This window comes from Loxodonta africana, chromosome 26, assembly GCF_030014295.1.
Source record: "Loxodonta africana isolate mLoxAfr1 chromosome 26, mLoxAfr1.hap2, whole genome shotgun sequence".
In the NCBI taxonomy this organism is placed as follows: Eukaryota; Metazoa; Chordata; class Mammalia; order Proboscidea; family Elephantidae; genus Loxodonta; species Loxodonta africana.
Window position 1 is genome coordinate 24,938,143 of NC_087367.1, and position 18,385 is coordinate 24,956,527.

At 40.7% G+C, this 18,385-nt stretch overlaps 1 protein-coding gene across 1 annotated transcript in view; it reads right to left on the reverse strand.

Moving 5' to 3' along the window:
• GALM (galactose mutarotase) overlaps nucleotides 1–18,385 on the reverse strand; it is a 70,244-nt gene that overhangs the window by 43,070 nt on the left and 8,789 nt on the right. Inside the window, exons 2-4 of the mRNA XM_003416085.4 lie at nucleotides 17,735–17,889; nucleotides 7,655–7,861; nucleotides 944–1,025 (exon numbers count right to left, since the gene is read on the reverse strand). Of these exons, the coding sequence (XP_003416133.2) occupies nucleotides 944–1,025; nucleotides 7,655–7,861; nucleotides 17,735–17,889 (444 nt within the window). The remainder of the gene's footprint in view (nucleotides 1–943; nucleotides 1,026–7,654; nucleotides 7,862–17,734; nucleotides 17,890–18,385) is intronic.

Genomic DNA, 18,385 nt, shown 5'->3' on the forward strand with positions numbered 1-18,385 from the left:
CTGCCAGCCATCTCCTGTTTTCCACCTGACTGCTGGAGGCAGATGGAGGTGTACGTATGATTTAGAATAAACTACACCACTCACTCCTGGAGATGACAGTGTGAACCAAGCTTTTTTTTTTTGAGATATAGTTCATATGCCATAAAGTTAACCATTTTAAAGTATATGATTCAGCAGATTTTTCGTATATTTTAGTATTTTGTATACTCCAGAGCATTTTCATCAACCCCAAAACAAACCCCATATCTGTGAGCAGTCAGTCCCCATTCACCCTCTCCCCCAGTCCCTGGCAGCCACTAACCTACTTTCTGTCACTACAGATTTGCCTATTTGAACCAAATTAGTGATAACCAAGATGATCTTAATCAAGTTAACCCAGGAGACACACACAAATACAGTCTGACTTTGGTAGCACGTACCTTCCCTTTTGATACTCAGCCCTCCCTGCCTGGCCCTGTTCTCCTGACTGTGTCTCAGAGGCAACTTATCTGTACCCGCCTCTTCAGGGTACACTCATCCCATCCTCTCCACTTCTATCCAAAACCACGTGGTATTCCTTCAGTGTTCTGCATTGGTGAGGTAACGTACAGTAAAATCATCTTTGCTGAGGTGCTAAGCAGTAACAGATTACCTGGTAGCAGAGGACTTCTAGAGTCTAAAGCCTCAGCAAGGGTGACCACATGACTCGGTCTGCTTTCAGCTTTCCCGGTTTATGCTTGTTGTCCTGGCTTAACCATTACTAGCATCTCCTTTCTCGTTCAAAAGTGTCCTGGTGTGGATGATAAATTATATGGTCTCCCAATCTTAACCAAAATAAATGACTAATAATGGCAATTATAGGCATTTTGGCAGGCCAGGAAAACGATCTTACGTAAATGAAGTTTTCATGGCTCCTCAAACCATAGCCCAGCTCAGCCTACCTTTATAGTTTAAATTGACCAACCTGTGGGAATCAGGGTTTCATCCACGGGCAAAAAAGCGTCAGCTTCTATAGTGACTTCGTGGTCATATATATTTGGAGAACCCTGGGAGAGAAAAAGTAGAGAAAGAGAAGAAGATTTAATGCTTAATCTTATTTTATGTAGTTGGTTTAGAACTTCTTTTACAGACATATTTTTAGACATTGACAAAAACTTTAAAAATCCCATTCGACTCTGACTAATGATTAAATACGTTCACTTAAGTGTAGGTAGACAGGGCCTCAGAATAGCCACTGATAAATTTAGAGCACATTTTCAAGTACGACCCCAGTATGCACTGTCTTTTCTAAATGGGATTATGAAGGTGCAAAGTCAGAGAGACCTCAGTGGTTTGAAAGCGTTTTGGACCTTGGCTTATTAGCAGAGGGTGTTTTCTACTCTCCTCACGTGCCAGGAAACTAGAACAGTGAGAGTGGTGCCCAGTCACATACAGGCCCTGGACAGCCAAGGCTCACTGCCACCCTTTCTCTGACCTACCTCCCGCCCAGAGGACCCACTGTCTGCCCTGCGACAGAAGCACAGGAGTCAGAACAGGGTTCCTGCTTTTGGGAGGTTGCCCACCTGCTACATAAAGATGTAGCCTGCTCTCCCGGGGGGGTCAGAGGCTTGTATAAAAAGCACTGGTCAATGGTCAGAGGGCCTGGATCTAGTTCTGGTTCTCAGTGAATGGCCCCAGGGAAATTACTTAACCTCCAAGAATCTCATTTCTTTGATATAAAATTGGGATAATGATGCCTCCAGAGTTCTTGTGAGAAACAGTTAAGGCCTATTGTGATGTTTGCAAATTGGAAAATACTTTACCTGTGTATGTTCCCAATCAAAAGATTATTTTTTACTATTAATAGTAGTATATTTTAAAGCTTCGTGGCAGATGTGGAAGGGGATCTGGGTGAAGGGTTTTGCTTAGTAAATGCTCAAGAATAAGCGAAGCCAGTGAGTAGGGCTGGAGCCTAGAGGAGATGGGCTCTTTCTCTGGGCTCCTGGCCTAGCATTTATACAGGTCTTCAGACCGTTTCCTCAGGTGCAGCCTTTCCTTTAAAAGAAATAAGTAAGCATGTATTTATTTATATAAATATACGTTTAGTTAAGATGTAAGACACAAATAATGAAACGCAGACTTTCAGAGTATAGTTCTGAGCTGGGACAAATACATGCATCCCAGTCAAGATACAGAACATTCCACTGCCCCGAAGTTTCCCTCCAGCTCCCTTTCCAGTTAATACCCAGCCCCACTGAGGACAACACTGTAATGGTTTCTATTGTTATACATTTAGTTCTGCCTGTTTCAGAACTTCATATAAAAGGAATAATACAGTATACACCCTTTTGTGTTTTGCTTGTTTCACACAAAATCATGCTTTTGAGATTCATCCATATTGTTGTGTGCATCTGTAATTTGTTCCTTTTTGTTGTTGAATAGTGTTCCATTGTACGAATATACCTCAACTTCTTTATTTATTCTCCTGCTGATAGACTTTTGGGCTGTTTTCAGTTTTTTACTATTTTGAATAAAGCTTTTTTTTTTTTTTTTTTTTTTAATAAAAGGAAATTCCTTTTCCTGTTTGTGTTTTAGTACTAGGGCAGGAAGCTAGTGATTCAACGTGAAAACCATACACCAAATAAGCTGATGAGTCTGAGATGTTAGGAAGCAGCCTGGGAGTGAAGGGAACACTTACTGAGCTCCCCTGACTTAACGGTCATCATCGGGTCACTACTCAGCACTAACATTCTTCATTAAAGGGAAGGATGCTTCATTTTACAGCTCTTCTGGCCTGGAAAAAGGCATGGTCCACTCAAGCAGAATATTACTGTTGGATTCATTTCCTTTCAAGGCTGATGAAAATGTGGCAAGAAATGCTGATTCACAAATAATTCTTGAGGCCCATCTCCGAGTTCGGTGTTTGTTTTGGTTAACGTTGCTCAGCTGCTACTGGTTCTGTAACATTAACCACTTATAGTCTACTATGGCTCTCTTTTTTTTTTTTTTTTGGCTTGTGTGGGGCCTTAAAGACCTTTCTGGGCATTGCCACTACCACTGCCTTTATTCAGCTCTTATCACCTTTACCAGGATACAACAGACACTATCAGTTATTACCCAAAAGCCAAAGCAACCCCTTTGCTAGTGCACTCACTTACCCCTTAACAGAATCCTGGTTTGTTTATTCATCCTATTCTAGGCCATATATTTAAGGAAGGAGACTCCCCTTCCCCAGCCCCAGGGGGTGAATTTAGATTTTTGATTGGCCTAAGCCAATCACGATGGTCTAATTCCCTTTCTGTGGTTGGGTTAGGCAGGGCATGGGGCATACTTCTGACCAGTGAAATGTGAGGGAAAATCTGCTGCTGAGGGGCTTCTGGGAAAGGTTTTTCTTGTTCTTAAAAAGGTAATATTAGAGATATGCAAAAAAGGAGTAGGTCCTTTTTTGTCTCTGGGTATGATTTTTTCTGACTCTGGATGTATATAAAGGAGGTGACTCCTAGAGCTGTGGCGGCCATCTTGTGACCGTGAGGGAACAAGCCTGAAGACAAAAGCCAAAATACTGAGGAAGCAGAATGGAAAGATGGAAGTATACGCGCCCTTGGTAACATACCAACCCAGTTAAACCTGAACCACAGCTACTGTTTTCCATTTCAAGTTCACCTAGGCCTGTTTTCAGAGCTCTTTAGGTAAAGTTTCAATAAAAAACACATTCTCCCAGTTTTGTGGTAGGTATAGGATAGAACAGCAAACGAAACAACAACAAAACCAAACTGCAACTTACACACCTTTTCCGTTCTTTGAAAAACACAGTTCTCCCCTGCCCCACACGCTCAACACTCAAACTTACGTGTGATGAATTGTCAATGCTTGGGCCCCAAGTAGAACAAAAATACTGCCTATCAAACTAAAAATGAACGAAAAGACATAAGATGAGCCGACTACTTTAAACATCCACTTTTGAGCTATTTCCCTAGGGAGCATTTGGGATAGATGATAACGCTTCTCTAGGTAGGACGAGAGATGTTCTGGAGATGCAGTGGCCCCTTGATCACAACCCTGGTGACTGTCCACTCCTACCTGAACACCCCAAAGGGCTGGAGGTCCCTGCCTACCCTCAACCCTTAAGCTGGTGGCTGTGGATTTGAGCTGTACTTACTTTATGGAAACCCTCGTGGCGCAGTGGTTAAGTGCTACGGCTGCTAACCAAGAGGTCAGCAGTTTGAATCCCCCAGGCGCTCCTTGGAAACTCTATGGGGCAGTTCTACTCTATCCTATAGGGTTGCTATGAGTTGGAATCGACTCGACGGAAGTGCGTTTGGTTTTTTTTTTTAACCTAAGATGGAATCCACAAGCCACTCCTTAGAAACCCTACGGGGCAGTTCTACTGTCCTATAGGGTTGCTATGAATTGGAATCGACTCGACAACAACAGGATTGGTTTTGGATTTTTGGCTACCTAAACAAAAAAAAAAAAAAAATTTTTTTTTTTTTTAATATAGTACAAGGAAGGGAGATCCTGGGTGGGATCTATGATCTGGGAAACTATTCAGCCTCTGGCAAGAGACTTAGAAATACTTATCACAAGTCCTTGTTGGATTGAAAGGATGGAAAACCCTGGTCAGAAGGGTCCTCTTGCCAGATGAATAGAAAGAACCTTCGTGAGCCCTATGCTCCTGCTTTGTCTCCTTCATTGACACATATTGGCAGATGTAATACTTCAAGCATAACTTCTCTTTCTATTTCTGAATCTCTCCCATTATAAAACAGGATATTTTTTAATTATAGGGTCGCTATGAGTCAGAATTGACTTGTCAGCAATGGCAATGGGTTTGTTTCTCTGTTTTAATTATAGAAAAATACAGTTAAGTAGTGAAAAATGACCATAACCCACTACCTAATAAAGGTATTCATATTTTGTTCTATATGTATTGAGTTTCTTTTTGAACTCCTTTAAATAAGTTCACATTACTACACATTATTGCAGAGACTCTTATGGTTGGGCGTTTGGCGGTGTTGATTTTGTTTTCTTTTTTTAAAATATTTTACTGAGTTTTTGGTGAAAGTTGACACAGCAAATTAGGTTCTCATCTAACAATTTCTACACATATTGTTCAGTGACATTGATTACATTTTCCACATGGCATCAATATGCTCATTATTTCCATGCTGGCTGTTCCAGTCCCATTATTTTTGCTTCCCGGTCCTACGTGACCTTCTCTTGTTTGCTTTTGGCTAAATGTTGACCGTTTAATCTCAAGCAGATAATTTTCTTTTTTTTTTTTTTTAGTATAAAAGGGGCACAGTACTCATGGGTGATATTGTTTATTTTATGAGCCAATCTGCTATTTAGTTGAAAGGTGATCTCCGGGAGTACTTTCAGTTCAAAGTTTAAAGGGTATCCACTTCAAAGTCTAAAGGGTATTTCAGGGCGACAGTCTCAGGGGTTTCCCAGGTCTCTGCTGATCCAGTAAGTCTGGCCTTTTTTTATGACTGTGAGTTTTGTTCTATAATTTTATCCCATTCTATCTGGAACCATCTGTTGTGGCCCCAGTCAGAACAGTTGATAGTGGTAGCTGGGCACCATTTAATTCTTCTGGTCTCTGGACAGGTGAGGCTGTGTTTGTATAGGCAATTGGTCCTGTAGACTAGTTTCTTCTTTAAGTCTTTGGTTTCCTTCTTTCTCTTTCGCTCCAGACGAATAGAGACCAACAGTTGTATCTTAGATGGCCACTCTCAAGCTTTTAAGACCTCAGACACTACTTACCAAACTAGGATGTAGAATATAAACGTTATAGACTATGTTGTGCCAATTGACTGAGATGTCCTGCAAAACTGTGGTTCTAACCCTTCAAGCCCAGTAAACCTATCCTGCAAGGTGTTTGGTTATCTCTGGGAGGTATCTGTGACTGTGCCCCCTATATGCTTTATTATATATATGAATATATGTGCAGCATTCATAAACATGTATACAGATATGTCTACAAAAAAAATGTCTACAGGCACTGTTTATTTGTTTTTAAGATCTCAAGAAGAATGGTGGAAGTCCTTGAAGCTAGGGAACAAGCAAGTGAATGACCACTTTTTCATTTTTAAAGGCAGAACTTTGGAAATAGTATAAGAGCCAATTAACTCATACTACTTGAGAAGATCTTAGAAAAGAATTAGCAGATGATCAGCAAACTCCTAAAACAGTGTAAAAATGCAAGATATTACTGGGTAGCTGTGAACTTCGCCTTGGGGTAGTAAATCATGCCAAAACGATTCAAGTATAGTAGTGGGTAATGGCAAGTTGTCCAGATAAGGAAGTAACAGAGATAATCTACAGAGTTCAGCTAAGCTTTTTATTCTGTATCATTTGATAGCCTCTTCTTCAACAAGCTAAAATGTTAGCATTAGGAGGGAATGAGACAGCTTAGAGGGGAGTGACTCTACATGGTCTTAGGTTGACATTTTCAATATCCTCCCATTGGGGTTTATCTTTGGATTGATTTCAGTGTCTTTATCAATAACTTGATAAAGCGTTTTTAACAGGTGCTGACAAAAAAAAAAAAACAACAACAGCAACAAACCCACTGCTGTTGAGTAGATTACGACTCATAGCGAACTTACAGGACAGAGTAGAACAGCCCCAAAGGGTTTCCAAGGCTGTAAATCTTTATGGAATAGTTGACAAATAATAGGTAGCGATTATTATGAAATGGAGATTTTGCTTATTAATCTAAAGAACTCAGTCTTCTAACTTCAAGTGCAATGCTCTTTCCACTCTACTGTGCAGGGCAGGACTGGCCACCAGGAACTGAAGTGGGCTGCACAGTGGGCGCACATAAATACTGGCCAAAACCCATTGCTGTTGAGTCGATTCTGAGTCACAGCCAGCCTACAGGACAGAGTAGAACTGCCTTACACGATCTTTAAGGCTGTAAATCTTTATGGCAGCAGACTGCTACATCTTTTTCCCATGGAGCGGCAGATAGGTTTGAACTGCTGACCTTTTGGTTAGCAGCCAAGCACTCTAACCACTGCACTACTCAGGGCTCCTCAAATGCTGGCAGCATATATAAAGGGACTACAAGAGAGGGGTTGTGCTAAGCACATTTCCAAATAGCAAGAGCAGAAGACATCTTAAAAGAAAAAAAACCAGTTGCCATAAGTAGAGTCCAAGTCATGGTGACCCCATGTATGCAGAGGACACTGCTCCATAGGGTTTTCATGGCTGTGACCTTTTGGAAGCAGATTGCCAGGCTTTTCTTTGGAGGTACCTCTGGGTGAGTCTGTACTGCCAACCTTCCAGTTAGTAACCAAGCACTTAACCTTTTGGGCCACCCAAGGACTCCTGGAATACACTTTAATTGGAAGTAATTCTTGGGGGTAGGAGTAGAACAGGGGAAGCAAATACAAACACACATAACAATTAAATAAGAGGAAGCAACTGAAATAGCTCATTACTTGTCTGAAGCGTGCTGAGAACAGATAATTCTCTGGGCAGCACAATGTGCTCATTCTATCTTCCTCTATAACTTCCATTTATTGAGCACTTCCTATGAATCAGATGGTCTGCTGGGCACTCTTCATGATCATGGGGATGACTCTATCACCCAAGTAATTACACCCTGGGTGGGACTCTCCAGCCACTCCCACGATCATTCCACAATGCACGTGGGTTATAGCTAGAGAGAAGAGGCAAGTTCACTTACCTGGCCTGCCAGGTTGAAGTAAGAATGGTTGGTCAGATTTACTGGTGTGGTCTGACTGGCCTGTGCTCTATAGTTGACCATGAGCTCCCCACCATCCAGTGTGTATGTCACCCAGACCTTCAACTCTCCAGGGTAGCCTTCCTCACCATCTGGACTGACACGTGAGAATTCGACGCCATTTGGCAGCACCCGAGGGGTCCAGAGGACCTAGGAAAAAGTGTTTTCAAAGCTGCTTGATCACTCCAATCTCAAGCTAAATGTCACATTTTAATATTTAAAGACAACTGATTCTTGGAAGGGAAGTAGTTATATCAAACATTAGGGTTTTTGAATAATACCCTGGATTTCAAACACTAAAATTTTTGATACAGAATGGCTTTTGAGAGAGGGAAGAAAAATGTTTTCATTTTTACCTACCCACATTTCTGTATTTTTTCTCATTCAATTTATATGCATGTGTGTACGATATTTTTCTCTTCCCCTTCTCTGATTATTTTTCTTTGATATGTTTTTATCTTGCAGCCCAATTCTGGTAAATATTATATAGCAGTATCTGCTAATACCCTCTCCTGGGGGTACCATATGCAATATGTATTAAAAACAAAAAAATAAAAAAACAATTTGAGGTTCTCTATGTTCCCTTGGCAGAGTTAAAAACAAATAAGAAGGCACTTGTTCCATTGGGAAGAACCCTAGCCCACAAGCCAGGAGGCCTGATTTCGGGGGCAGGTTTGTCCTTAGCTCAATGTGTGACTTTGGGTACCAATCCCTTCCATAAATAACCCAAAAAAACAAACCAAACCCAGTGCTGTCAAGTCGATTCCGACTCATAGCGATCCTATAGGACAGAGTAGAACTGCCCCACAGAGTTTCCAAGGAGCGCCTGGTAGATTCAAACTGCCACTTAACCACTACGCCACCAGGGTTTCCTCCATAAATAAAGGGGTTGAAAAAGTGATCTCAAAAGTTTCCACTTGTTTTACAAAGTACAACTCTAAGAATAGAAAGAAAAATATGAAGAAACATTCCCTAAAAAATGTTTTTGCTTTAGGAAATAGGAATAGTAATCTTAGGTTAATATATAGTTCCTCTCAATTTTGGCCTTGAGGCTCAAAGGTCAAGCTTATGGGGAAGGGAAAACCCAAGTGGCCATGATGACTAAAACACTTCGCTAGAAACTTCACAGACATTATCTCCTCTGTCTCATGGCAGTCTTGAAGTATCATTATCTTCATTATTATCATTTATCTTCAATGATTAATGAGAGAACTGAAGCTCAGGAAGGATAAACCACCTGCCCCAGGTCGCTTAGCTAGTAAACGACAGCAGATTTGCACAGAATGTCTGATCTGGAACCTATGCCTGCTTCCTTATTCTACAGATGATGACTTGGCCAGAGATTTCCACTACCTGAAGGGGAATCCTGCTTCTCAGCCCTGTAGGAGTCTGTGGGTTAACTCGATGACTTTCTCACTGGTCTTGTTTCAGGCTGTGAGGGAGATCATTTTGGTAGTTAACTTTCCTTTAAATTATACCACCCAGATTATATCCTAGAGAAGAGCCAGAGAAGATAGTAGCCAGTATGGCAGCTGGGTGAGACCTCCAATTTCTGAGTTCTTACCAGATGCTGACCTGGTGCTTTACGTAAATCACCTTACAAAGTAAGGACTTGGTTGAACCAGATGAACTTGCTAGTTTCTGTATATCAAAACAAACACTGGTAATTTCATATAGCCCCAACTAATATTCTTACCCCCATTTTACAGATGAGCAAGTTGAGGTCTGTGAGGTTAACTAGCCCACTTCCATCTCCCACATCCCAGTGAGTAGGGTACAGTCCTTTCATACTTCAGGTCCATTGTTTAAAAGGAAAAAAAAAATTTTTTTTTTGTTTGAAATCATACATGTAATTAGTGACAGAGCTAGGATTCAAATTGAAGACTGGGTACTTATACTAATGGTTTGGCTGTCTACACTACTCTACACCTTTGTTCTCAGTGAATGCTTCATAAAAGTCTCCATTTTCAACAGATGAGTTGAGCTCAAACTTTGTCATTCCAAAAAGACTTGAAAGATAATAACCTCCACAGGCTGTTCTGAATGGCCGGTGGACCCAGACTCTGCTCATCCACTCCAGGCGGGGCTTGGCTCTCTCACTGATGTTGAATTTGCCAGGAGGGGAGCCCAGCAGGAACAGAGGCCTCTGCCCTCACCTATGGTGAAAACAGCTGATATTTCAAGTCACTGACCTTATAAAAATTAATTTTACACCCTAATTATCCCCCAGAAATGGCGAACTCTCCACTTAAAATATGAAGCCTGTTACATATATAATTAAAAAAAGAAAAACAATCCTCCAAATGGAATATTTTAGGGATCAGAAATTTTAGAAATATTTGAAATAAAATGTTCATAACTTGCTACCTAGTTTTTCTCCTTTAGCAAAAGGATATAATGGAAAGATTTTTGTGTAAACCAATATTATCAGATAAATAGAATTCCTATTCACAGAAGTATTTTCCTGTACCTGTAGTTTCCAAATTTCTAGAAATTTTACATCTCTAGGCTTACTTATTCCATTTCTAATCCTGTCAGGTTTTTCAAATTTCGTCTTTTAAAAAAATGTGTTGATATAAATAGAAAAAGCACATACCTTCAAAGTAATCAATAACTCTCTACCAGCAAACTCGTAAGACTGAAGATGGCAAATTGTTCCGTGTTGAGAGCAAACACAACTTAAAACAAAGCTTACCTGACACTGTTCGTGTTACTGTGCTCAAAAACCTTCAGTGACTGCAAGATAGTGTTCAACCCTTCCCCACCTCTGCCCAGGCCATTGCACAACCATTCTCTCTAATATCCACATATTAAATGAAATGCTATCCTTTCTTTAAGCACAGTTCAAATCTCACCTTCCCAGTTGCAATCAATCCATTTATACCCAGTTCCTACAGCACATGTTGGCATCTACATTATGGGACTTCTTACAGACTACCTATGACAGTCACCATACTTTTACACAAATAATGCACACATTATATGTTTTTTGACAACCGTGCAACCCCCCACTCCTCGCTATTTTCATATGTGAGCTATGCCACGTGTTACACGTGTGGGTATGTTATTTACATGCATGTGTTACCTGAGGAAAAAAATACAGTATTATATAAGCGTCTGCCTCTCTCACTATACTGTGAGCCTCAGGAGGACAGGGACTGTTTTGTGCCTCGTTCAGTTTGGTATCTCGAGTCCTATTACGCTCCCTGGTTCACAGAGGGGCTCAGGAGGTATACTGAATTGAAGGACATACATATTCACTATTTTGCTATGTTTATAGAGAGCATATATAGTAAGAAACACCATAGAAAATACTACAGTGGAATAGAGGGATCAGGAACATGGTAGAACAAGGTACTGCCCTGAGGCTTCTCTGAAAATCTCTGTCCAAATGACAGAGCCAGGTCTTACTTCCTCTGGTTGGGGTTTGCTCATGGACCTGGCATATTCCAGAGACCCTAGCAAAGCAGGTCTTACTCTATGTCTTTATGCTTTCCCTGGCGTGACAAGTCACATCATTGAGAAAAGGAGAACTGTTGGAACAGTCTGGTTCTAGGCCACAGACAAAAAGCTTGTGGAAGAGGGGAAACGGAGTTACCAACTTCCTTCAACAGGACAAGTAAGTCAGAAGCAGAAAAGAAGAAACTGTGGTCTCCAGCTATTACTCATGTTCGTGCCTTCTCTGCCTCTTCTCTAGGATATAATCTGGTGGTGTAATTTAAAGAGAAGTTAGCTACAAAAATGATCTCCCTCACTAAATAGTGTAGTCAAAGAACTTTCATATGGGGAGGAAGTTAATGCAGTATCAAGATATAAAAGATTAGTTTAAACTTAGAAAAATAGAGGTAAATTTTAAGGTAACCACAAAGGAAACTAACAAATCTACACATCAAAATAAAATAGAAGAAAAATATAAAGATTCAGCAAATACAAAATGAACGACAATGAAAAAGATGAAAATGAAACATAAAGAAAAACAACTCAGCACAGAAAATTAAGTGGAACAAAGAAACTCAACAACACACAAAAAAACACATCAAAATGACAGCACTAAACTCTATCAATAATTACACTGAATGTAAATGGACAAAATGCTCCAGAAAAACAGACAGAAAGTGGCAGAATGGATAAAAAACATATGTTTATATGCTGCCTAAAAGAGATACACTTTAGACTCAAAGACACAAACAAACTAAAACTCAAAGGATGGAAAAAAACATATCAAGCAAACAATAATCAAAAAAGGGCCGGAGTGGCAATATTAATCTCTAACAGAATAGACTTTAAAGCAAAAACCATCACAAAGGATAAGGAAGGAAACTATATAATGATTAAAGGGTCAATACACCAGGAGGACATAACCATAATAAACATATAGGCACCTAATGACAGGGCTCCAAAATACATAAAACAAATTCTAACAGCACTGCAAAGAGAAATAGAGAATTCCACAGTACTAGTAGGAAGCTTCAACACACCACTTTCGGTGAAGGACAGAATATCTAGAAAGAAGCTCAATAAAGACACGGAAGATCTAAAAGCCACAATCAACCAATTTGACCTCCTGGATACTCCACCCAACAGCAGCCAAGTATACATCTTTTCCAACGCACATGGAACATTCTCCAGAACAGATCACATATTAGGCCACAAAACCAGCCTTAACAGAATCCAAACATCGAAATACTACAAAGCATCTTTTCTGACCATAAAGACACAAAAGTAGAAATCAACAACAGAAAAAGCCAGGGGAATATAATCAAATACATAGAAACTGAACAACACCTTGTTCAAAAACTACTGGGTTACGGAAAAAATCAAGGATGGAATAAAGAAATTCATACAATCAAATGAGAATGAAAACACATCCTACCAGAACCTTTGGGATACAGCAAAAGCAGTACTCAGAGGAGGTCAATTTATAGCAATAGACGCACACATCCAAAAAGAAGAAAGGGCCAAAATCAAAACATTACCCTTACAACTCGAACAAATAGAAAGAGAGCAGCAAAAGGAGCCCTCACACACCAGAAGAAAGGAAATAATAAAAAATTAGTGCAGAAATAAATGAAATAGAGAGTAGAAAAACAATTGAAAGAGTCAACAAGACTAAAAGCTGGTTCTTTGAAAGGATCAACAAAATCCATAAACACTGGATATTTTCTAATGATGTGGAGAAACAAATCACTAAATTCATATGGAAAGGGAAGAGGCCCAGCTAAGTAAGCATTACTGAAGAAGAACAAAGTGAGAGGTCTCACAGTACCTGATTTTAGAACCTATTATAGCCCCACAATAGTCAAAACAGGCTGGTACTGGTACAAGAACAGATACATAGACCAACAGAACAGAATTGAGAATCCAGACATAAATTCATCCATCTATGAGCAGCTGATATTTGACAAAGGCCTGAAGTCCATTAAATGGGGAAAAGACAGTCTCTTTAACAAATGGTGCTGGCATAACCGGATATGCATCTGCAAAAAAATGAAATAAGACCCTTACCTCACACTATGTACAAAACAAACTCAAAATGGATCAAAGACCTAAATATAAAATCTAAAACAATAAAGATCGTGGAAGAAAAAATAGGGACAACACTAGGAGCCTTAACATGGCAGAAACAGAATACAAACCATAACTAACAATACACAAACACCAGAAGACAAACTAGATAACTGGAAGCTTCTAAAAATCAAACACTTATGCTCATCAAAAGACTTCACCAAAAGAGTAAAAAGACAATCTACAGACTGGGAAAAAATTTTGGCTATGACATATCTAATAAGGTTGTAATCCCTAAAAATCTCAAGATACTGCAACACTTCAACAACAAAAGACAAATAACCCAATTAAAAAGTGGGAGAAGGATATGAACAGGCACTTCACTAAAGAAGACATTCAGGTAGCTAACAGAAACATGAGGAAATGTTCATGATCATTAGCCATTAGAGAAATGCAAATCAAAACTACAGTGAGATTCCATCTCACTCCAACAAAGCTGGCACTAATCCAAAAACACAAAATAATAAATGTTGGAGAGGTTGTAGAGAGACTGGAACACTTACACACTGCTGGTGGGAATATAAAATGGTACAAACACTTTGGAAATCGATTTGGTGCTTCCTTAAAAAGCTAGAAATAGAACTACTATATGATCCAGCAATCCCATTCCTTGGAATATATCCTAGAGAAATAAGAGCCTTTACATGAACAGATATATGCACACCCATGGTCACTGTAGCACTGTTTACAATAGCAAAAAAGATGGAAGCAACCAAGGTGCCCATCAACGGATGAATGGATGAATAAATCATGGTATAGTCACACAACACAATACTATGCATCGATAAGGAACAACGATGAATCTGTGAAACATTTCATAACATGGAGGAATCTGGAATACATTATGCTGAGTGAAATTAGTTGCAAAAGGACAAATATTTCATAAGACCACTATTGTAAGAACTCAAGAAATAGTTTAAACAGAAAAGAAAATATTCTTTGATGGTTATGAGAGGTGGCAGGGAGGGAGAGGGGGATTCACTAATTAGATAGTAGACAAGAACTACTTTAGGTGAAGGGAAAGACAACACACAGTATAGAAGAGGTCAGCACAACTGGACTAAACCAAAAGCAAAGCAGTTTCCTGAATAAACTGAATGCTTTGAAGGCCAGCACAGCAGAGGCAGGGGTTTGGGGACCATGGTTTCAGGGGACATCTAGGTCAATTGGCATAATAAAATCTATTAAGAAAACATTTTGCATCCCATTTTGGAGAGTGGCATCTGGGTTCTTAGACACTAGCAAGCAGCCATCTAAGATGCATCAATTGGTCTCAACCCACATGGAGCACAGGAGAATGAAGAACACCAAAGACACAAGGTAATTGAGCCCAAGAGACAGAAAGGTCCACATAAATCAGAGACTACATCAGCCTGAGAACTAGATAGTGCCCGGCTACAACCAATGACTGCCATAACAGGGAACACAACAGAGAATCCCTGAAGGAGCAGGAGCAGTGGGATGCAGATCTCAAATTCTCATAAAAAGACTAGACTCAATGGTCTGACTGAAACTAGAAGGACCCTGGAGGTCATGGTCCTCAGACCTTCTGTTAGCCCAAGACAGGAACCATTCCCAAAGCCAACTCTTCAGACAGAGATTGGACTAGACTATAAGATAGAAAATGATACTGGTAAGGAATAAGCCTAAAAGGATCAAGTAGACACATGAGACTATGTGGGCAGCTCCTCTCTGGAGGGGAGTTGTGAAGGTCAAGGGGGACAGAAGCTGGCTGAATGGACATGGAAATATAGGATGAAGAGAAGGAGTGTGTTGTCTCATTAGGGGGAGAGCAACTAGGAGTATATAGCAAAGTGTATATAAGTTTTTGTATGAGAGACTGGCTTGATTTGTAAACTTTCACTTAAAGCAGAATAAAAATTAGAAAAAAAAAATGGGCAAAGGATATGAACAGACACTTCACCGAAACAGTCATTCAGGAAGCTAACAGATACATGAAGAAATGCTTACGATCATTAGCCATTAGAAATGCAAATCAAACTACAATGAGATACTATCTCACCCCAACAAGGATGGCAGTAATCCAAAAAACACAAACTAATAAATGTTGGAGAGGCTGTGGAGAGACTGGAACACTTACACACTGCTGGTGGGAATGTAAAATGGTACAACCACTTTGGAAATCAATTTGGCACTGTCTTAAAAAGCTAGAAATAGAACTACCATACAATCCAGCAATCCTATTCCTTGGAATATATCCTAGAGAAATAAAGAGTCGTTACACAATTAGATATATGCACAGCCATGTTCACTGCAGCACTGTTCGTGATAACAAAAAGATGGAAACAACCTAGGTGCTCATCAACAGATGAATGGATAAACAAATTATGGTACGTACAATGGAATACCATGCAATGATTAAGAACAATGATGAATCCGCAAAGCATCTCACAACATGGATGAGTGTGAAGGGCATACTGAGTGATATTAGCCGCAAAAGGACAAATATTATATGAGAAAGCTGTTTCCTGAACACAACCAAACACTTTGAGGGGCAAGAGTAGCTGGGGCTGGGGCTGGGGTCTGGGGACAATGGCTTCGAGGGATATCTAGGTCAACTGGCATAACGAAGTTTATTAAGAAAACGTTCTGCATCCATCCCGCTTTGGTTAGTGGTGTCTAGGGTTTTAAAGCTTGAGGGCGGCCACCTAAGATGCATCAATTGGTTCCGACCCACTTGGAGCAAAGGAGAAGGAAGAACATCAAAGACAGATGGAAAATATCAGCCCAGGAGACAGAAGGGCCACATAAACCAGAGACTCCATCACCTTGAGACCGGAAGACCTACCACCAATGGCTGCCCCGACAGGGAAAACAACAGAGAGTCCCTGATGGAGCAGGAGAAAATGTGGAGCAGAACTCAAATTCACATAAAAAAAACCAGACATAATGGTCTGCAGAGACTGGAGGAGGAACCCCCAAAACTATGACCCTTAACGCTCTGTGAACCCAGAACTAAAATCATTCCCGAAGCCCACTCTTTAGACAAAGATTAGACTGGACTATAAAACATAATACTCATGAAGAGTGTGCTTTTTAGTTCAAGCAGATACAGGAGACCAAATGGGCAGCTCTTGTCTGGAGGCAGGATGAGAACGCAGGAAGAGACAGGAGCTGGTTGGGTGGACACAGGAAACCCGGGGTGGAAAGGGGGAGTGTGCGGTCACATTATAGGGATTGCAACTACTATAACAATATGTGTATAAATTTTTGTATGAGAAATTAACTCTATCTATAAACTGTCACCTAAAGCGCGCACACACACACACACACACACACACACACACACAGATCTCCCTCACAGCCTGAAATGAGACCAGTGACAGCATCGTGGGGTTAACTGGTAATTCCCACAGGGCTAAGAAGCAGAACAGTAGGCATTTCTATCTCAGAAAGAAGCTATTTAATCAGTTTGCTTTCCTAACCCTGTTTTTCAGGGATTCATTTGGGGAATGGCAGTTTTAATGTGGGAAGGTGGAATTGGGGAGAATCTGAGGCATGGGGGAGCCCTTGTGGTGTAGTGATTAAGAGCCCAGCTGCTAACCCAAAGGTTGGTAGTTCGAATCCACCAGCTGCTCCTTGGAAACTCTAAGGGGCAGTTCAACTCTGTCCTGTAGGGTCGCTACGAGTCAGAATTGACTCAGTGGCAACGGGTTTTCAGGCACGGAAGGGAAGGGAACGGCAGGCCTGGATGCAGTGATACAGTGCATGGGAAGGGGCTTTAGGGCAGATAAAGGGAGGCATGTTGGATTGGGGGCAGCCTTCGAGCCTGGCAGAGCTGGCTCTCCCACTTAGGAATTCTCTTGCCTTTCGGGGTCTCAGATTTCTCATTTGGTGACAATCCAGGGTTTTAGGGATACAGGGGCAGAGTTATTGGGTGTGAAGGCCTTGTAAAATAAGTGATGGGCACTATTATTAATCCACTTTTCTGTTGTGCCTCAGGTCAACCTGACCCGATTCCATTTAATTCATTTCATCTTTGGGACACTTCCATGGGATGTTGTTGCTGTGCGCTGTCGAGTTGATTCCGACTCATAGTGACCCCATGTACAACAGAACGAAACACTGCCCAGCCCTGTGCCATCCTGACAATCATTGCTTCTATGGGATAGACACTAAATTATTAGCACCGTTTTAGAGATGAGGAAATTAAGGACAGGATGGTTAGGTAACCCACCTCAAATACTGTGGGGCAAGTAGTTCCTTGCCCTTCCAAGTCCCTTCACTCGGGGCCTGCCCTGCCTGTTACTGTCAGAGGAGCTGGAGACGGATAGGCCCTGGAACGTGGCCATCACATTGCTCCACCAAATCAGGGGCATTCCGTACCATGCTGCATTTGCTCTAGGGTTTGGGATTGTGCCTGGCAAACAGAAAGTATGCTTGTGGCTATTTTGTGAAGTGTGTCAGGTGGCAACTCTTTCAAATGCCCTGACTCACCGTATCAAACCCTCTGATTCCTCCATGCAGACTGTTGGGCTCTTTATTGATGGCCAACTTGTACTCCTTCCCATCCAATGTGAATATTCCTTTCGCAATTCGGTTGGCCACCCTCCCAATCACTGCTCCAAAGTAGGGCTGCTTTTGGAGGTACCCTGCAAGGACATGAGATGACAACATTTTTTAAGACTTCAAACCACTTGTGAAGCTCACACTGCTGCCCAGCACTTCCTCTGAGGGATGCTACGAGCAGGAACAATTTAGGCAAATCAAAGGCCTCGTGGAAGCACAGAAAAATGATGTTCTTTACACATGGCCTTTTTCCCTTCCCCAAAGTAGTTTATGTTCATCTAAACAAATTAAGAATTTTGTAAATCATGAAGAAGAAATTTAAAACATCCTTAATCTCATCACCAGAAAGAACCACTGTTAATATTCTTATGAATAGCCTTTTAGTCTTTTATGACATGCATACATGTAATTTTTTCTTTCTTTTGAAAAAACTGGGATCTTAGTATATATGCTGCTTTATAATCCGCTTTTTTCCAGGCCATCCAGTTTTCTTAAGCAAAATGTATGCTTTGTGTAGTTTTGAGAGGAAACAATTTTATCCTTTTTTCTCTTATGAATTTTTAAAGAAGGCATACAGTT